This window comes from Equus asinus, chromosome 26 (genome assembly GCF_041296235.1).
Source record: "Equus asinus isolate D_3611 breed Donkey chromosome 26, EquAss-T2T_v2, whole genome shotgun sequence".
Lineage (NCBI taxonomy): Eukaryota > Metazoa > Chordata > Mammalia > Perissodactyla > Equidae > Equus > Equus asinus.
The window spans coordinates 39,890,725-39,911,212 of NC_091815.1; the positions used below are offsets into that span (position 1 = coordinate 39,890,725).

The following is a 20,488-nucleotide window of genomic DNA, read 5'->3' on the forward strand; positions in this document are numbered from 1 at the left end:
TATAATACTGAGTCTTCCCCTACAGAAGGATGAAATGTCTATTCAAGTCTTCCTTTTCATCCTCCATTAAACTTTCATTTTGTTTATACCTATATTCATATGTGCATTGGTTACTGCACTGATTACATTCTCAAAGCCTTCAGGAGTCAGGAAACAATACAAAATGTAAAACATGTTAGATGTCAGGGAACAGGGAGTGGTTTGAACTGTGGAGAACTGGAAAACAGATGCTCACCTAAAGGGATTCACGTTCATTTTAAATTTGATGTATACCAAACCAAACATGTTTGTGGGCAGCCAGTTTGAGTACTGACCTGTAATTTCTTTTCCTCTCTAGTTTTGGAATTACAGCTTAGAAGCTTAACAACATTTTCTGTTTTAAATAGAATATGGTTATTCTATAAATATTTTATTTAAATAGACATAGGTTTAATACACTCATCCACCTGGAATTTGGAGAGGGGAGTTCAAACTTACACTTTATTTTCTATTCTTCTTTGGTTGTCGATCATTTTAAGTTTTCTGTCTTTTTTAATATCCATTTCACATTTGTTTCAATGTAAATGATTACACCTCAATAAATTCTACTTATCTTATTACAAGTGATTTTTAAAATCTGGCTACTTAGAACTGTTGAATATGTAATGAAGTTAGTTTTTCTTACCAACAAAGTCATATCCTATATATTCATGCTGAAATAGAAGCTACCATCTTACTCTGTATCATCCTACTGTATTAGATACCCTTGTCACCCATCTTTAGAACAGTGACTACTGTTCTTAATCAAAATTATTTACAATCTCTTGAGTCTTGAGCTGCTGCTTGTTATTTCTCAGCTGATCATTGCTGAGATGATCAGGTCTTCTTTGTATACCACAGTATCTTTTCATCTTACATTAATGTTTATTGAGTGATTACTTTATGCTAGGCACTCTGAGCAATTTACATGCATTATCTCATTTAATCCTCCCATTAACTTTTGAGGTAGTACCATTATTATTCCCATAATATAAATAAGACTAAAGCTTACAACGGACAAAATGTTCTCCAAAATTAGAGGGCTAGGAAATGGAAGAATAAGGATTGGAATCCAGATGTATTTGATGCTGGAATATGAGTTCTTAATTCTGGATAAGTATCTAAAGAATGAGATGGATACTGACATGAGATAGGGCTTTGGAAGGTAGACTGGAACAAAGTATTGGGGGTTTGGAGAAACTTCTAGGCTATTTTGAGGAATGTGTGCTTTAACCTAACAACTGTGGGATGCCAGTGAGGGGTTTTAATGAGGGAGAAGTGATATACACAAACTGCTTTTAAATACAAGCAATGTGGACAATTGACAAAGGAAATGATAAATACAGGGAGAACAGTTAGAAAGCTATTTCCATAGTCCATGTCAAATCGATTACTGTGTATTGGACAAAGATGATGGAAATGGATTAAAGGAGTCAGATTCAAGGCATATTTAGGAGATAAAACCTAGAGGTCTTGGCAACTGACTGGACATGGAGGGTGAGGGAGAGGAAAGAGTCAAGAATGACTCCATAGTATGAATTCTCTCATGATGAGCAAGGTGTGCACGCTGCCTGAAAGATTTCCTGCAATCCTTACATTCATAGGGTCTCTCTCCAGTATGAATTCTTTGATGTAGAGTAAGAGATCCACTATAGCTAAAGGCTTTCCCACAAACATTGCATGCATAAGGTTTCTCTCCAGTATGAATTCGCTGATGTTGAGCAAGGCCTGCATTCTGGCTGAATGTTTTCCTACATTCCTTACACATATAAGGTTTTTCTCCAGTATGACTTCTCTGATGTTGTGCAAGTGATGAACTATTGCTAAAGGCTTTCCCACATTCAGTACATTCATAGGGTTTCTCTCCAGTATGAACCCTCTGATGTTGATCAAGGTATGCAATCTGGCTGAAGGCTTTCCTACATACTTTACATTCATAAGGTTTTTCTCCAGTATGAACTCTCTGATGTTGAGCAAGGTGTGCATACTGGCTGAAGGCTTTCCTGCATTCTTTACATTCATAGGGTCTCTCTCCAGTATGAATTCTCTGATGTACAATTAGGTATCCACGATGGCTAAAGGCTTTTGCACACACGTTACATACATAAGGTTTCTCTCCTGTATGAATTCTCTGATGTTGGGCAAGAAATGAACCATTACTAAAGGCCTTTCCACATTCAATACATTCGAAAGGTCTCTCTCCAGTATGAACTCTCTGATGTTGAGTCAAGTGTGCAATCTGGCTGAAGGCTTTTTTACATTCTTTACACTGATAAGGTTTCTCTCCAGTATGAACTCTCTGATGTTGAGCAAGGTGTGCATTCTGGCTGAAGGCTTTCCTACATTCTTTACATTCATAAGGTTTCTCTCCAGTATGTATTCTCTTATGTTGAGCTAGGTTCGCACTCTGGCTGAAGGTTTTCCCACATTCAACACATGCGTAGGGTTTCTCTCCAGTGTGAATTCTCTGATGAAGAGTAAGAGATGAGCTCTGGTTGAAAACTTTCTCACATTCATTACATTTCAAAAGTTTCTTTTCTACATAGACTTTCTTATGTTTCATTTGAACAGGTTTTTTTTGGTAACTTCTCTTTTGTGGCTCATGCTTACGTACTCTTTCTTTGGTGGGAAAACTCTGTTTTATAGCAAATATTGCATCCTGATGGAAAGTTTGCCAGGACTTAGTGTATTCAGTACTTGGATTTTTAGAGGGCATACTTTTATGAGTGATCACCAGTTGGCTAGAATGTACCTTCTGACTTCCCGACTGTTTCTTAAACCAGTCCTCACTTTTACAGTCTTCTCTCCAACTGGTGCAGTCAAGGCTATAACTAAGATGGCTTCTTCCCATTGTTGCTACTCTGGATGATTCTTCATAAATAACTTGCTCTGATGAAAATTCATTGTTTTTAAGTGCATACTCCCAATCTAAAAGATATCAAGAAAACAAATGTCTTTTGTACTTATGCATTAGAGAACTTCTAAAACAAAAATTCGTGAATAAAATATATAAGAAGTTGGAGGAGTTAACTGCTGTTAAATAAAATCTAAAAAGTATGAGATATATTAAGAATGAGAATTAAAGAAAGTTGATTAAGGAAATAAATTAATCATACTTAACTAGTAAGGTGAATATCAGAAAAATTTTTAAAAGTCATCTAAAATCACAATCATCATTTTCTATCTATAATAATATAACAGTCTCCAAACACCCTTCCTGTCCTGCCTCAGATTATCCTGCATTCAAGCTAAGTTCATCATCTTTAAAAAACCAATTTCATAATGTCATCGTGGCTAAAAAACCTCCATAAGATCACCAGACCCAAAGACACACCAGGTACTATTAGTTGCCTTAGGTTGTACATGAAAGTCTATGGTTAAACTTCTGCAGCCTGAAAAATGTCTTCCTGGATATAATTTTCTTGGTGATACATTCCAACCAAATGTAAATTTTCAACTGATCACAAAGCTATGGTGCCTTTGTACAGAAGTAATTTTGTATCAAATTGCTTGATTTTATTAACCCACACTGGACTTAATTTTCCTTCCCCTTTACATTCCCAAATCAAATCACCTGTTTTGCTCAAGACTTTCCAATGGTTTCTCACCACATTTATAATAAAACTAAAATTCCTATCATGCTTTACAAAGCCAATGTGGCACATGAACATAAATGTAAAATCTTTAATAAAATTATAGCAAATCAAATCCAGGAAACATGAAAGCATAATCATGACCAAGTAGAGTTTATCCCAGGAATGCAAGATTTGTTTAATATGTGAAAATCAATCAGTATAATTGACCACATTAACAGATTAAAGATGGAAAATCATATGATCATTTCAATAGAAGTCGAAACAGTATTTGACTGAATTCAACATCTGTTTATTATAAAAACTCTCAGCAAACCAGGAATAGAAAGGAACTTCCTCAAACTGATAAAGGACATCTAAGAAAAACCTGTAACATCATAATGGTGAAAGACTGAACACATTTTCCCTTAAGACTCAGAAAAATGCAAATATATCTGCTCTTACCAATTTTCTTCAACATTGTACAGGAGATCCTAGCTATTGCAATAAATCAAGAAAAAGAAGGCATAAGGATCAAAAAGGAAGAAATAAAACTATATTTGCAGATAACATGATTGTCTATGCAAAAAATCTTAAGGAACCCACAAAAAAACTACTAGAATGACTACTAAATAAATCTAGCAAGGTCATAAGATATAAAGCTAATATAAAAATTAATTTACATGTTCGCATCCTAGCAGCAAACAATTGGAAAATGGAACGTTTAAGAATTCTATTTATAATAGCATCAAAAAAAACCCATAAAAGACACGGGGAAGGTGCCTGCCCTGTGGCCAAGTGGTTAAATTCAGTGCGCTCCACTTCAGCAGCCCAGGTTTGGTTCCCAGGTCAGACCTACACCACTTTTCAGTGGCCATGCTGTGGTGGCGACCTACATGCAAAATAGAGGAGTACTGAGACAGATGTTAGCTCAGGGGGAATGTTCCTCAAGCTAAAAGAGGAAGATTGGCAACAGATGTTGGCTCAGGGCCAATGTTCCACAGCAAAAAAAAAAAAAGAAAAAAATTTGTTAGATATATAAGACCACTACACAATACTACAGAACATTGCTAAGAGAAATTAAAGAAGACTGTAATAAATGGCTAAATAAGCTATATTTATGAACTGGAAAATTCAATGATGTTAGGATGTCGGTTCTGCCAAAACTCATGTATAGATTCAACATAATCTCAATCAAAATCTCAGCAGGCTTTTTGCGTAGAAATTCCCAACTTTATTCTAAAATTTATATGGAAACACAAATGACCTAAGACAGTCAAAGTGATTTTACAAATTGGAATATCTGATATCAAAACTTATTATAAACGTACAGTAATCAAGACAGTAGGGTATTGGTGAAAGGACAGACATATAGATCAACAGAATAGAGTTCAGAACTAGACCCAGGCATAATATGGTCAACTGATTTTCAACAAAGGGCACTGGAGCAACTGTATATCCAAATGGGAAAAAAAAAGTCCTCAACCTCTACCTCACACAAGATACAAAAATTAGCTCAGTGGATCATGTATCAAAATGTAAAAGCTGAAATTATAAAATTCATAGGAGAAAATCTAGAAGAAAATCTTTGTGACCTGGGGATAGCAAGAATTTCTTAGATATGATACAAAAAGCTCCAACCAAGACAAATTAATAAATTAGAACTTTACAAAAGTTGAAAACTTTGGATGTTCAAAAAACAGCAGTAGGAACACGCCACAACTGGCATACATATATCCCAATACATACAAATGACAAAGGACTTGTATTAAGACTATAAAAAGAACTCTGACAATTCAATAATAAGAAAAATAACCCAATAAAACATGGGCAAAAGATTTGAACAAACACTTAACAAAAGATATATGAATGGCCAATAAGCACATGAAAAGATGCTCAATATTATTAGTCATCAGAGAAATGCATATTAAAACCACAATGAAATACCACAACACAACCATTAGAATGAATAAAATTAAAAATAGTGACAATACCCAGATATGATGAGGATGTAGAGCAACTAGAACTCTCATATATTACTGGTGGTGATGCAATGATACAGTCACTTTGGAAAACTATTTGGCAGTTTCTTAACAAGTTAAAAATAGTCCTACCACATGACTTAGTTTTTCTACTTTTAGATATTTACCTGAGAGAAATGAAAACATATGTCCACACAAAGTCCTGTACCTGAGAGCATCATAGCAGCTTTATTTATAATAGCCAAAAACTGGAAACAACCCAAATGTCACCAGTAGGAGAATGGAAAAAAAAAAATGTGGAATATCTACACACTACACTACTCAGCAATAAAAGGAATAAACTATTCATACATGGGCAACAATATGGATGATTTTCAAAATCATTATGGTGAACAAAATAAGCCAGACATAACAGAATATATACTATATGATTCCATTTCGTTTAGATGCAAACTAATCTAAAATGACAAAGATTAGATTAAATATTTGGAGCCAGGAGTGGAGATGGTTTCACAGGTGTATACAACTGTCAGAACTCATCACATTGGATAATTCATATGGATGCAATGTACTATATGTGTAAATAATTCCTTAATAAAGTTATTAAGAAAAAAATATAGACGGAAACAAGAAAGGTAACTAAAGACAGACTTTGATAACATAATAAAAAGGTAAAACTCAGTATATATAACAAGCTCTTTACACTCAAAATAGAGACTACACCTTAGAACCTATACCAAACTATATATTAGGCTATACAAAATCTTCAAATTGTTAGAAAGTAGAATTAGTACTAATTATTGTATGATCAAATATGATAAAACAATTTGATCAAAATCAATAAAACCAGAAAACTTTCTTTTAAACAACTCCTGTTTAAAAGGGAAATTTTTAAAAAGTAGGTTATCTAGAAGACAGCAATAACAAAAACACTAATATCAGGATCTATGGAAGACAGCTGAAGCTATATTCAGAGGAAAATTCATAGCCCTTAATTTCTTTAGTGAATAAGAGAATGAAATGAATAGATTAAGCTTTCATTTCAGCAAAATGGAGAACAAAATAAACCTAAGAAAATTAGAAGGAAAGAATCTCTCTTAGTAAAGAGAAAAGCAGAAAATAGAGAACTGAATAAAAGAAGAATGGTAACACTAACAGATAAATCCATAAGCTAGATTTCAAAAAGAAAATTGATTAATGAGTAGCAACTGAGTAATTTTTTTAAAAAATAGCTATACAAAATAAGAAATTAAAATTGGAAACTACTATAGCTATAAAAGAAGTAAAAATAATTATAAGATTATTTTGCTCAGAATCATGGAAATAAATCTGATAAGCTAAATGCAAAGGAAAATTATCTAGAAAAATAAAAATTTACAAAATTTAATGCAAGACTGAAACTGTCGAGAGTGCATTTACCAGAGAGGACATTGAGAAAGTTGTCTAAGATACACTTCCCCACAAAGGCCCCAATACAGGGTTTATATCTCAAACTCTTAACACTAGTGATCTCATCCATTCACACTATCACCTCTAAATCAGACTTTTTTTCTGAGCCTCTGTCTCCCTCCAATGGCATGTTGCATTTCTTCACTTGGAAATCTCCTCATCTCACAAAAATAAGTTTCTTATGTCCCAAGCCAAATTCACCATCTTTCCCCCTATCAACCTATTCTTTCTTCTGACTTGTTTCTATTAAACGGTATCACCTTCCAGTTACCCAGACTTCAAAATACAACTGGAAATGCTTTCTTTTTCCCTTTGATGGTTTTTAAACCCCTGAATAATCCCAAGAATTTAACAGAATGACTTTCTCAAAGTAGCAACTCAATGAATCTTGGTAAAAGAATAAGTGAATAAATAATCAACCTTTAATCTAAAAGGAATGAGTGACTGAAAAGGGAAAAAAAACAGGCATTGCTGTGTCTGGATTTTTAAAAATGTGATGGAGCAACTTGTGCAAAACTAAAAATCAAGGACAAGGAGATACTATGACATTTGGATCCAGAGAATAGGAAAAGGTTATCAGAGAAGACAGTAACGTGAGAGAATATATACAAGGAGATTAGGCTGGTGAGCTCATGCTAAAGACGCCTCAATGTTTCTTCCCAGGCCTTGAGCCTTTAAGAAAAGCTACCCGGGAAACATTAATTATGAGCTGGAACCTTTCAGAATAGCTAAGCTTTTCCTTGCCATGGCCTCTACCTCCCTAGTTCTCTCTCACTCACCAGGGCATGTGCCTCTTGTCCCCTCCTTCTTCACCATCCAGGGCTCTTTTCCTTGCTCCAATAATGAGATCACATCTGGCTTAGAAACTGAAACTCCTGCTTGCAAAAAATAAAAGGGTAATTAGCCAAGCCCATAAATCATATCAAGTTCCTGGTCATCAGGAAGGCATATTATAGAGGGGAGTTGAGGAAGAGATGAAGTATTCTAAGAATGGGGAGGATGAAGCTGCAGAAATAGTCTAATGAGGCTGCCAATTCTCAACCTATTTTGGGGAGCACAAAGAGAAATTTAACGAAGTACATCAGAGGCTTCCCAAACATTACGCTGGAGAGCAGCCCTGCATGTCGATTCTGCATTATGGGGAGACTGCCTTACCCAGTGACACCAGGCTTCTATAGTTCTCCAACATCACTTTCCTGTACAAATTCCTCTGAGCAGAGTTCAGCCATTGCCACTCCTCTTGAGAGAAATCGACAGCCACATCCCCAAATGTCACCAAATCCTGAAATGACATAAACGTATTCTTACTCAACTAGTGTTCTTACCCTCATATGGGCATAGCTTAAAGAGTTAAATTGTCTATACTTTTAGAGAGAAATATTTCATATAGTGAAATTTTCTGGCAGTACCTTAGGTTCTGAGCAATACATGTCAAGTAATTGCTCAATGACTTTTCTGTGCTTAGTTTTGATATTCTGTCACGGAAAGTGTACAATTTCAGAAATAGTCTCTACTGACGAAGAAAAGATAACACAGAGAATGGGCAATAACAGAAGACTGTAAACAATCAAGTGCAAAATATTAATATTATTCATACTAAATGCTAGAGCATTTCTCAATACGGAAAATCCCAATGGACTGGGGCAGTGAAGAAAGGAGGAGGCAGGAACATGAGTGAGTTAAGTCTCACAAGATATAAGTGGTCTAAACAAGCATTTTTCCAAACTCTACAATGGAATGGTCAGTGTTTCAGCTATATCATTAGGGTATATATATATGAAAATACATTTGATGCTTATAATATTTTTCTGAAATTAACTAATAAAAATAGTAAACAAGTTTTACAGTGATTTTGCAAAAATATAACTTCTTCAAATGTATGTCATAACAGAGAACAATTGGTGTCAAGAAAAGATTATCTAACAGCCCTTGATAACCCCACTGTTTCAAAGACAGCTGGTAACTTATCATGCTACCTAAGAGACAAAACAATAGTAAATTTCAGGCACTATTAAATAGTAAACATTTCAAATGTGATAATGAAATGCATCAAAAAATACCTACAGCTCTCACTAGAGGAACATACCGACTTGTGCATGTTTCATGAGCAAGGGTTTTTTTAATGTTACAGTACAGCTCGCAAATATGACTATGTTGAATTAAAGATATTTATAACATGGAATAAGACCTAGTCTGCTCCCTAAAAATTCAAAATAGGTATTCTTACTAACGAGGTAAATCTGCTCCAGACTTACCACGGCTTGCTGTATGGCTTGGTATATGCTTCTTAGGTATGGCATGTCACAGAGCAAAGCCTATGCTTGAGCTGGCTGATATACAGATGCACTCAATGGTACAAACCTGAACAGTTGAACTCACTTGTTAAGTATTGAAATACCACCACAGTTTGGTAAGCAGCTACTGCACTGAGCCCTGCTAGTGACCATCCCAGATCTCCCCCAAATCCAGCAGCTGAGGGGAATGCCCAGCATGGCAGCAGCCTCCACGATCCAAGCTGGGGTAAGTTCTGGTGTGTGCCCTTGCCTTGGTGCTTGTCAAATATGAACGTCACTCCTCTTCTTTGTGTGTATGTGTGTGAGGAACATTGTCCCTCAGCTAACATCTGTGCCAATCTTCCTCTACCTTGCATGTGGGAGGCTGCCTCAGCATGGCTTGACAAGCGGTGTGTAGGTCAGTGCCTGGGATCCGAACCCACGAACCCCAGGCCGCCAAAGAAGAGCGCATGAACTTAGCCACTACATCACCAGGCCGGCCCCCCTTCAAATATTTTTATATTTATTTTGATTTGATAAAACAGGAGTTTCATATAATTTTGTCATCTTTAAAGAAACTTAGAAAATAATGTCCAGTATTTCTACCCTCAGTGGATTTTTCGCCTTTTTAAGTTCAAGAATTGGAAGTCCTCCATGCCCCATACCTACTTACCATGTCAACCTTCGTCCTAGAAGCAATCAAAATTTACAGTTAGTGTATATTTGTTCAGATGTTTCCTTACACAGACATGTCTATGATTGTCTACACCTATTCATTTATTTAACATCACTTATATTGAACGGATAATATTACCTGGTATAAATATGCCATGGCTTATTTACTAACCCCTTGCTTATTTTCAGTTAGATGAATCTTAATTTTCACTATGATGCTGCAAAAGTCTCTAATTATCTTCTTAAAATAAATTCCTGGAAATTTTGTCTCTCCATTGAGACGAGGATTTCCCAAACTTACTTAACCTCAGAAAAAACTTTAAACTACACTATTTTGACCCAGTAAGAATAGGAGCTAATGAAAAAATAATTCAGGTTGGGAGTAAAGTGTTGACCTGTACTCAAAGAAATACTGAGAGGGGTTTTTCAGGTACAAGGAAAATGGAAGCATAGACATACAAGAAGAAATTAAGTGCCTCAAAAAACTAACTGTAAACTAAATATCTGCTAATAATATCTTGGAGTTAAACCACTATAGGAGTCTTGTTCAGGAAGTGGTAAGAGTACTGATTATAGAAAGAAGAAAGATTATTACATAATGAGTAATGGATACATGTTATCCTAGAGTGGCCACTAAAAGAATAATAAAAATAATGTATAATTAACTAGATAATAAGGAAAAAATATCTAATTTATCCAAAAGAAGGCAAAAAGGAGAAATAAAGGAACAAAGAACAGACGGGGTAAGTAGAAAAGGAACTGCAATATGGGGTAGACAAACACAGATGTATCAGTAATTCTATCAAGTGAAAGTGTACTAAACACTAATTGAAAGACCAAGATTATCACACTAGATTTAAAAAACCAACCAACGTTTTGTGGGGAAACTCAGGGACCTATGGAAGGTACACAGGGCTGAGTGCCCAGCTAAGAGCACGGGGGGAAAAGCCAACCAACCAACTACATGCTGTTTACAAGAGGCATACTTTAAATATAACCTTTAGAGGCAGAGGTTCTCAAAAGGTGTGCACTAAAATCATCCTGGGACTCAACAGAAATGTGGTTTCTGGGCCCCACCACCAGAGACTGTGATTCAGGAGGTCTGGGTGGGTCCTGGAAACAAGTCGGACTGATGGGCTCTGTCTATTCTACACGTCATTCCCTCTGCTTTCTCCTTCCGTTACCTATTCGTGGCAGGAGAGAAGGGCTCGCTGCCTCCCTGGTCACAGTCACAGACGAGGAATTCATTCCCTTTTTATTCATACATTAATTTGGTAAATATTTACTGAATGCCTACTGCCTATACTGTTCTAAGAGTTGGGAATACAAAGGTGAACAAAATATAGCCCCTCCCCTTGTGGAGTTAATATTCTAATAGAGGAGAAAGACATTAAACATAAGGTCATACAATGTCGGGCAGTGTTAACTACTATGACAAAAAACCAGGTAAGGTGATTGAGAGTGACAGTGGAGTTTGTTTTAGATAAGATGATCAAGGTAAACCTAAATGAAGAGGTAATGTTTGAACAGCAATCTAAATAAAGTGGGAGAGCAACACGCCATCATCTAGGGAAGAGACTTACCAAAGAGGGAGGAGAAATGCAGAAGTTCAGAGACAGGAAAGAGCTTGGTAAAAACTTGTAGAAAATAAGGTCTGGCATAGCCAGAAGCCGGACCACCTGGGGCCTCACTGGACATGGTAAGGACACTGGATTTCATTCCAGGTAAAATGGGCAGCCCATGAAGGTTCTGGGCAAAGGAATGAAATGCTGTGCTTCATCACACTGGACACACTGCTCCACAGAGGCTTGTTATTTTCTACCACCTTCTTCAAACCATCACTCGCTGTCATCTATGCTACTGACCCTCAACATACAATTACAACTTCCTGCACCTGACACAGTCACTAGTGACGTGGATATGTCACTTTCCTCCCTTGGCCTCTTTTTCCTCATCTGTAAAATGAATGACTTGGACAAGATCACCCATAGTTTTCTTCCTACCTTTATCATTTTATGAGCCTAGATCTGTGCTGTCCAATACACTAGCTACTAGCCACATGTGGCTATTTAAATTTAAATCAATTAATATTAAAAATTCAGTCTTAGTCACACTAGTACGTACAAGTGCTCCATAGCCACGTGTGGCTAGTCCTCCCGTCGTGGACAGTGCAGATACGGAACGCTTCATCCTCACAGGACGTTCTACTGGACAGTGCTGCTCTGGCTGATTTCTGCTTCCGGCTCATCTTCCTCTTTTCAACCATTCTCTATATTTTCATCTAACAGTTTGTATGGTTTTATTTTCTATATTTAACCTACAGAATGTATTTAACCTTGAAGTATAAGGAAGAAATTTTTTTCTAAATGAATAAATAATCCATCACTTCTCCACTGATTTAATATAACATCTCTACAGTATCATATAATAAAGAAATGAGCAGACACTAAATTCCAGGAAGACAAAGACAGTGTGTCTTTTTATTTGCCACAGTATTGCCAGCACTTAGTATACAGTAAATCTTTAATAACTATATGTTCATTCAATGAATAAATATTTTCCACTCTTATTTATATTTGCATTTGTTTCAGGACATTATATGCTGATCTTTTCATTTGTTCTGGTTCCTATTCCACCCTAGTTACTGTTTTCATTATTATAGATGTATGTAGCCATTTTTTAAATATAGATTTAAGTACTCCCTCCTATTATTCTCCTTTTTTCAAAAAATTTCCAGCTATTTTTCCATATTAATTCCAGTAATCTTAACTGGATGACCTAGAACATCCTGGCTGTAGCCCACCACTAACTCAACATGTCCCTAAAACAGGACCTCATCACTTCCATGGAATCCTACTTTTCAAAGCCCACAGAGTGCCTGAGAAAATCCCTGCCCTCGCTGACCCACATTTTAATACTCAAGCCCAGCACATCCCTCTCCTCAAAATCACCTTGTGCAAGAGACCCTGTCATGTACTGTGACTAAGACTACCCAATAGCCCTCGTCTTGCCTTCCTCTCAAACCCAGGTCTGTGGAAAAGCTCTAAGCTAGTGGTCACATCCGAACACACACCTTGACCTCAGTGAATCAAGTCCCTACAATGAAGGCTTTCATATCCTACCAAGGGGTCTATTTTTGCCTCTTGAGAGCTCCTGACGGAACACCTAACCCAGAGGGGGTGCTACACTCTTTCTTGAATGAAGATGAAAATGGTGGCTGAGGAAAAGAAAAGGAGGCTCACGGGGCTTTTGGGGACCTCCTTTTACTGGATCTGAGAACACGAGGACCAGGTCACTGAATGAATGGGATTTTGTTAGGCTGGGGAATTTCAGAAGAAAAGCAAAATGTTCATATAAAACCTGAAAAGGCATGTCAGGGAAGACAGAAGAAATGCTTCCTTACCTTGGACATGGCTTTAAGAATTTATGACAGCTCTTCTGTCCTCCCCCTTCAGGCTCCTCGGAGAAGGGCAGTGTCTGGAGAAAACAGAGCTGGAGAGGGAGAAAGAAACCATAAAATGCCAGATCCACCCTCAGCTCCAGGCCCACCAGCCTAGAAACCCTCCTTTCCTTCTCTTTGCCCTTCTCCCCCACCACCACAGAAGTAGATTAGAAGTGTCACTGAATTGGTCATTCCTATCTAAATTTACAGTTCTTTTCCTCATGTGCTTTAGATCTTGAGAATGCAATATAAACTTTCTGTGCATAAGTCACCTCCTCATTTATACTTAGAAACAATAACAGTATTTACCCTTCAGAATGGCACTACCAAGTAAGGATTATTTTGCACTTCACACATGAAGGCTCTTCAGTGAAATTATCCAAGGCTTCATGGGAGTAAGTAATTGAGTCCAGATGGAATCCAGGTCTGACTTTAGTCTTTCTACCAGATGATGATGTTGAAAGGAAATATGTCCCCACCCTTTCTACAAATACAAGAGAAAGCTACAAAGTGAATGCCTCATAGAAAGCATCTTTACAGAGTAGGCATCAGAGGGGTCATGTGGTCCAGAGGACACTGGACCAAAGAGTCAAGACATCCTGCTTCTGGTCCTGGCTTATAACAAACTGCACCTGAAAACCAATCTTAACTTTTCTGAGAAATTTCCTTAGAGAGAGACGGGGAGGACTAGGCATGAACAGTCATTGAAACCCCTTAATCATGAGTTATTCTCCACTAAATCTCACTGGCTTGGAGAGTAAAGGAGCCTAACTTAGTGGTAAGAACCACTAGGTCTGGGGATCAGAAGCCCTGCACTCAGATACCCCATCCACCACTCATTTGCTCTGCAACCTCCCTGGAGTTAAGGAACCACTCCAAACCTCAGTTTCCTCCTCAGTGAAATGGGACCTACTCCCTATCGATTGCTGGGGGGATCACGAGATGATCCACATAAAGCATTTAGCACAGTGCCTGGACATCCTTCAGCTGGACAAATGTCAGTCATTCAGTCATTTATTTTCATAAACAGCACACAGTAGGTCCCCCCTTTCTCTTTCCTCTTCAGTTCCTTGCTAGCAGAGGGACAGAAGACCTGTGCGAGGCGGCCCAGAGTTTCGTTGGTTCGAATCCTGGGCCCGGACATGGCACTGCTCATCAAACGACCCTGAGGCAGCGTCCCACATGCCACAACTAGAAGGACCCACAACGAAGAATATACAACTATGTACCGGGGGGCTTTGGGGAGAAAAAGGAAAAAAATAAAATCTTAAAAAAAAAAAAGAAAGAAAGACCTGTGCGAGAGAGGGCTCAGGTTCGGCAGCCACTGGCCTGCTCCTCCTCTTCGCTCCCTCCCTCTCTGTCCCCCTCAAGCTCCATCTTTCCCCTTCATCTCAGTCTCCCCCACGACGCGGCCTCCCCAAGCACGCGCACAACCTCCTGCCCCCACTCAAGCCACACAACCCCTCACGCCGGCAGCTCCGCTGGCAGCCTATGGACAGTCCCCCACGGCAGCCCGCCCTCCCCTCACCATGGGTCACACAAGACCACTCCTGGTCACACTGTCACAATCACTGGCTTGATGACACTCAGGGATACACGGCGTCACACATGGTTCTAAGGTCACACAATCTCACGCAGTCTCACATGACCACACACACTGCCACGGTTTCACACGGTCACACTCACTGTCACAGATGGTCACACACATTCTCAGTCACACATGGTAACGGCCTCACACTATCACACACATTCTCAAGCACTGTCACACAGTCTCACACGTGTCCCACACAAACGGGGAAACTGTTCACACACACATAGTGGCACGGTCTCACACACGGTCACACAGTCCCATGCACACGGTCACACTGTTCACACACAGCCCCGCACACGGTGACATGGTCTCACATTCCCTCACACGTTCTCAAACGCTGTCACACACGGTGGCACGGTCTCACACGCTGTGACAGGCCCCCTCACACGCCCGCTCCAGCCCGGCAGGCCCAGGCGCGCGCCCGCTCGCGGACTCCTCACCGCCTCCTCCCTGCCGGTCGGCACCTCGCTCCGCGCGGTCGGCGGAGACCCGGAGCACAGCGCCCCGCGGGCCGGGGCGGGGCCTCGATCTCGGTCCCTCCGGTGGACTCACAAAGGCGCCGCGGCGCTCGGGCGGGCCGCCGGGGCCGGCCGCAGTGGCCGCTGGGAAATGCAGTTCGGGGCCGGGCGCGGTGCGGCGCGAGGCATCCTGGGACGGCTCTCCGAGAACGCCAGGGCGGCAGGCGTTTCCCGCCTCCTCCCTTTCGAGTCGTCTCTGCCACGCTCCCTAACCCCTGACCCTCCGACCCAGAACGAGGACCGCGTCGACCCTCTCAAGCGGCCGGACCCATCGCCTCCAACCCGTTCTCGCCCGGGCTTAGGCGAGCCGGCTCAGACTGCGCAGGCGCAGCTGCCTTGCGTCCCGAAGGCGCCCAGAGCCGGTGCACGCTCCAGGAGCGCAGAGGCGACGGGGCTGGGATGCGCACGCGCAGTGGGCGGGCCTGGGCGGGCCTGGGCGGGCTCCGGACCTGGCACTGGGAAAACCGAGCTGGCGGGGCGCGCGGGAGAGGGTCCGGGTGTGGGTTGGGGCTCGGGTTGCCCTGGATTTCTTTCCTTTCTTTATTTTTCTGTTTCTTCTCTCTCCTCCTTATCCTGTCTTTCATTTGCCCTTTATTGACGGCCTACTGTGTGCCAGGCACTGTTGTATGTGCTGGGGACGCAACTGTGAACACACAAAAATCCCCATCCACGGAGGTGACATTCTAAGGCGCGAGAAATTCAATAGAAAAACAAAAGGATACTGATATATATTGGGAATTGTTACATGTGTCGACGAAAATAATCCATAACCAATCTATAAATGAAAATTTGGGTGAGTTTATTCTGAGCTAAAATCTGAGGACTATGGTGCAGTAGAATCTTTCCACTGTGGGGACTGGAATTGGCCACCCCAAGATATGCCTCTTTGGCATGATGATTATTTGTGGCTTGTTACTTTGCAGACAGGAAAGCAACTGAAAAGTAGAAGTTGCTTGCCTTTGTTAGGAGACATTTACATTTGTAGGGTAAATCTCTATCTGTAAAGGTGCCTCCCTCTCTGTACCAGGAAGAAGAAAGGAGATGACCTTCTCTCTAGAAACTCTTAATGCCAAAGGCAAGGACTTAAATCTGCATTTTATTGTGCTTGTCTGGTAACCTCCTGTAACTGACTTCCCTCCCCCTCCCAACATTGGCATTTCTTCAGGATTAAGCATCTTTCCTTAGGCTAGGAACTGATTGCTGCGCTCACCTGTGACCACCCAGCTCGAGACAATAGACTTGCTTCCTGCTACGCCCACTGAGATAGCAGACCCACTACCTGCTGTGTCCATCAAGCGCTGTGCCGACAGGGCAATCGTGTGACTATTGTGGGAAGGACATTTCAATCATATGTGAAATATCCTGTTTGGGGGTATATAACCACTCTGTGCACCCCACTTCTTCGGTGCCCTTTCTTCCTTCGGAAAGAAAGGCCCCAGGCCATGGTTCCTCATAAAGCTTTGTTTAATCTTCTCTCGCTATTCTGTCTCACGTGAATTTAATTCGTTCTCCGGCCAGACAAACCCACATTTGGGAAGAGGAAATGTCTTCTTCCCCTACAACCTTTATCTCAACGGCCTTTGTTCTTGCCATAGGGAATCTCTAAAGCAGATATACAATGCATGCTCAATGGCCATGGTCAGGCCCTTTTGGAAAGACAAGGTCAGGCCAAATTAGGTTTACACCAAATGGCTTCCTCATATACTACAATATGCTATTGCTTGCCATTTTTATTTGTCACATGTTATAAAGAAAAGCAGGGTATAAAGATCACTCGTCCAGTTCTTTGTTGTTTCAGTTATACCCTCTTGTTCCTATTCAACGTTGTCTTTGACAGTGTTTTATAAACTCCTACCACTAGTCTTAACTCCAATTCAGGTCTGAACCCTTCCGAAACTGGGTTATAGGCCCCTGTACTTCAATGTACATTGTCTCACCAAAGTCACCAATGACAAAAAGCATATGACCTGGGAATTTTTATATTGAAAAATTTTAAAGTGCAAATATTTACAAAGATATTGAAACATTGTTTATAGTAATAAAATGTTGAATGTAAACAATATGACTACAAGTAGACGAATGATGAAATAACAGTGCCTGTATCTGCTTGAAAACTATATGACTTATTGCTGATGAAGCAACACGTGAAAAGACTTTTTTTTTTTAAGGAGGAACAGAGCTATTACAATTGGAATAATGCGTTGACAAAAATCCATAATGAATCTCTAAATGAAAATTGGGATGAGTTTATTAAAGCCAGAGCTGAGGACTAGCTTAGCCCGGGGCCTTCCTTCCCCAAGGAAGGATTCCAAAGAAGTGGGGGTGCACAGAGTGGTTATATACCATCAAAGAGCATGTAGCACATATGATTGAAATGTCCCTTTTACAACAGTCACGAGATTGCCCTGTCAGCACAGTGATTGATGGACACAGCAGATAGTAGGTCTGCCATCTAGGTGGACACAGCAGGTGGCCCATCTGTTGTCTCAAGCTGAGTGGCTACAGGGTGGGCACAGCAATCAATTCCTAGCCTAGGGTGAGATACTTATCCTTAAGGAAATGCCAATGTCGGGGAAGCTGCATCATCTTAAGGCCATTTGTTCTTGTCTTTAGGACAAAGCAAATGTTTAAAGTAGATACGCAATGCATGCTCAACGGCCAAGTCAGGCACTTTTGGAAAAACAAGGTCAGGCCGAATTAGCTTTACACCAAATGGCTTCTCCATATACTCCACTATCTCCTATTGTTTGCCACTTGTTTGTCAAATGGAAAACTTTCTATGTGCAAAAAGTAAAAGAAATACAATCCACAAAAAGTGTGTTTGGTTTTGTGTCTGAGTGTTGAAATTATGATTGATATTGTCCCTCTTGCTTTTTTAAACCATACAGACAAACCTTATGTAAGTTAAGACATATCAGTAAACTTCCAGATTTTTGCAGCCTTTTACCCATTTCACAAATGTATGAAGAGAGTGGGTATCTTTAGCCTGAAGAAGATAGCTGTAAGATTTTTCGTTTTCAACCATTATCTCTTAAGCTTCTTCTACAAAGCTTGGCAATATAGTCACTAAATGAATTAAAATTTACTTTGATTCGCATAAAAAACATCATTTTCAAGTCAGTAATAGCAAACAGATGTACGCCTGGCATATCTAATTTGTTTTTTTCCTGAGGAAGATTCGCCCTGAGTTGACATCTGTGGCTAATCTTCCTCTTTTTGCTTGAGTAAGATTTGCCTTGGGGCTGGCCCCATGGCCGAGTGGTTGAGTTGGCGGCCCAGGGTTTCGCTCGTTCGGATCCTGGGTGTGGACATGGCACCACTCATCAGGCCATGCTGAGGTGGCATCCCACATCCCACAACTAGAAGGACCCACAACTAAAAATATACAACTATGTACCAGGGGGCTTTGGGGAGAAAAGGGAAAAATAAAATCTTTAAAAAAAAAGATTTGCCTTGAGCTAACATTTGTGCCAATCCTCCTCTATTTTGTATGTGGGTTGCCACCACAGCATGGCCACTGCCAAGTGGTGTGTAGGTCCACAACCAGGAACCGAACCTGAGCTGCCAAAGCAAAGTGTGCTGAACTTAAATGAGGCCACAGGGCCAGCCCCCTAGCATATCTAAATTTAATGTAATAATCTAAGTACATAATCTTGAGTAGTAGAGATTTTCAATGCAAATTATCCATAATCAATCTATAAATCAAAATTGGGATGAATTTATTATGAGCCAGGCCTGAGGAATAGAGCCTGGGGGGGCCTACTTCCCCAAGGAAGGACTCACACCCAAGAAGTGGGGTGCACAGCATGTTATATACCATCTTGGAACAAAGAGCATACATCACATATGACAGGAATCTCTCTTTTTACTACTGTCACGAGATGCTTAGCTGACATAGCAGGTCAGTGGTCACAAGGTGAGCAAAGCAGGTCAGTAATTAATCCTTAGTTTCCAGGAAGAGATGCTTATCCTTAAGGAAATGCCAATATGGGGTAAAGCCACATCCCTATTTTCAAGGGCATCATTCTTGTCTGTGGGACATTTTAAATGTTTAAAGTAGATATACAATGCATGCTCAACAGGCCGTGTCAGGCCTTTCTGGGGAAACAAAGTCAGGCTGAATTAGTTCTAAATCAAATGGCTTCCTCATACACTCCAATATATCCTATTGCTTTTCATTTATTTATCAAGATAAAATATGGAATCCTCAGAGACATATCAAGATAAAATATGGAATCCATTTATTTTGCCCTCAATTGTCACAATGAAGATGCAATACATTTATTTTTTCATGAGTTAGCACTGGAGCAAATTTAAGTCTGTAATCTATTTTGAGTTAGGTTTTGTAAGAGGTGTGAAGTCAAAGATCTCTTTTTTTTCTCTTTTGGCTATAGATGTCTATGGCTCCAGCACTATTTGCTGAAAAGGCTATTCTTCCTCCACTAAACTGCTTTTGTACCTTTATCAAAAATCAGTTTAGGCCAGCCCTGGTTGCCTAATGGTTAAGTGTGGCACTCTCTGCTTGAGTGGACTGGCTTCAGTTCCTGGGTAGGGACCTATACCACTCATCTGTCAGTGGCCATGCTGTGGCAGCAGCTCATACACACACACAAAAAGGAGGAAGATTGGCAACAGATGTAGCTCAGGGAGAATCTTCCTCAGCAAAGAAAAAGAAAATCAGTTCAGCTATGTGACAAGGACTTGTATCCAGAATATGTAAAGAATACTTACAACTGACTGATAAAATACAAATAATATAATTTTTAAATGGGCAAAGGAACCCTCATACATTGCTGGTAGGAATTTAAAATGATGCAGCTGCTTTGAAAAACATTCTAGAAGTTCAAAGGTTAAACACAGAGTTACCATATGACCCAGTAATTTCAGGCCTAGACATACACCTAAGAAAAATGAAAACATACATACGTGCAAAAACTGCTACGTGTTGACAGCAGCACTATTCATAAT

General features: G+C 39.9%; 1 protein-coding gene across 2 annotated transcripts; it reads right to left on the bottom strand.

The window, feature by feature from the left end:
• Nucleotides 1-388: 388 nt before the first annotated feature.
• On the bottom strand, nt 389-15,893 carry ZNF583 (zinc finger protein 583). Of its 2 annotated transcripts, XM_044759261.2 has the most exons (5): nt 15,443-15,893; nt 13,373-13,461; nt 8,177-8,303; nt 7,801-7,896; nt 389-2,946 (listed from the first exon to the last, which is right to left on the bottom strand). In XM_044759261.2, exons 2-5 carry the CDS (start codon nt 13,379-13,381, stop codon nt 1,469-1,471), a joined length of 1,710 nt encoding a protein of 569 aa, XP_044615196.1. In that variant the 5' UTR covers nt 13,382-13,461; nt 15,443-15,893; the 3' UTR covers nt 389-1,468. The 2 variants fall into 2 exon arrangements, with proteins under 2 accessions (XP_044615196.1, XP_014685492.1); XM_014830006.3 differs by lacking the exons at nt 13,373-13,461; nt 15,443-15,893 and having other exon boundaries at nt 8,177-8,315.
• Nucleotides 15,894-20,488: the final 4,595 nt, after the last annotated feature.

What these genes read in the sequence shown, in the direction of transcription:
- ZNF583 (XM_014830006.3), bottom strand. Translation starts at nt 8,315, where the DNA reads ATGTCATTTCAGGATTTGGTGACATTTGGGGATGTGGCTGTCGATTTC. An exon ending in TAGAAGCCTGGTGTCACTGG is followed by an intron (nt 7,897 to 8,176) that starts GTAAGGCAGTCT and finishes TTTTGCAAGCAG; the next exon opens with GAGTTTCAGTTTCTAAGCCA. An exon ending in GACAAGAGGCACATGCCCTG is followed by an intron (nt 2,947 to 7,800) that starts GTGAGTGAGAGA and finishes GATATCTTTTAG; the next exon opens with ATTGGGAGTATGCACTTAAA.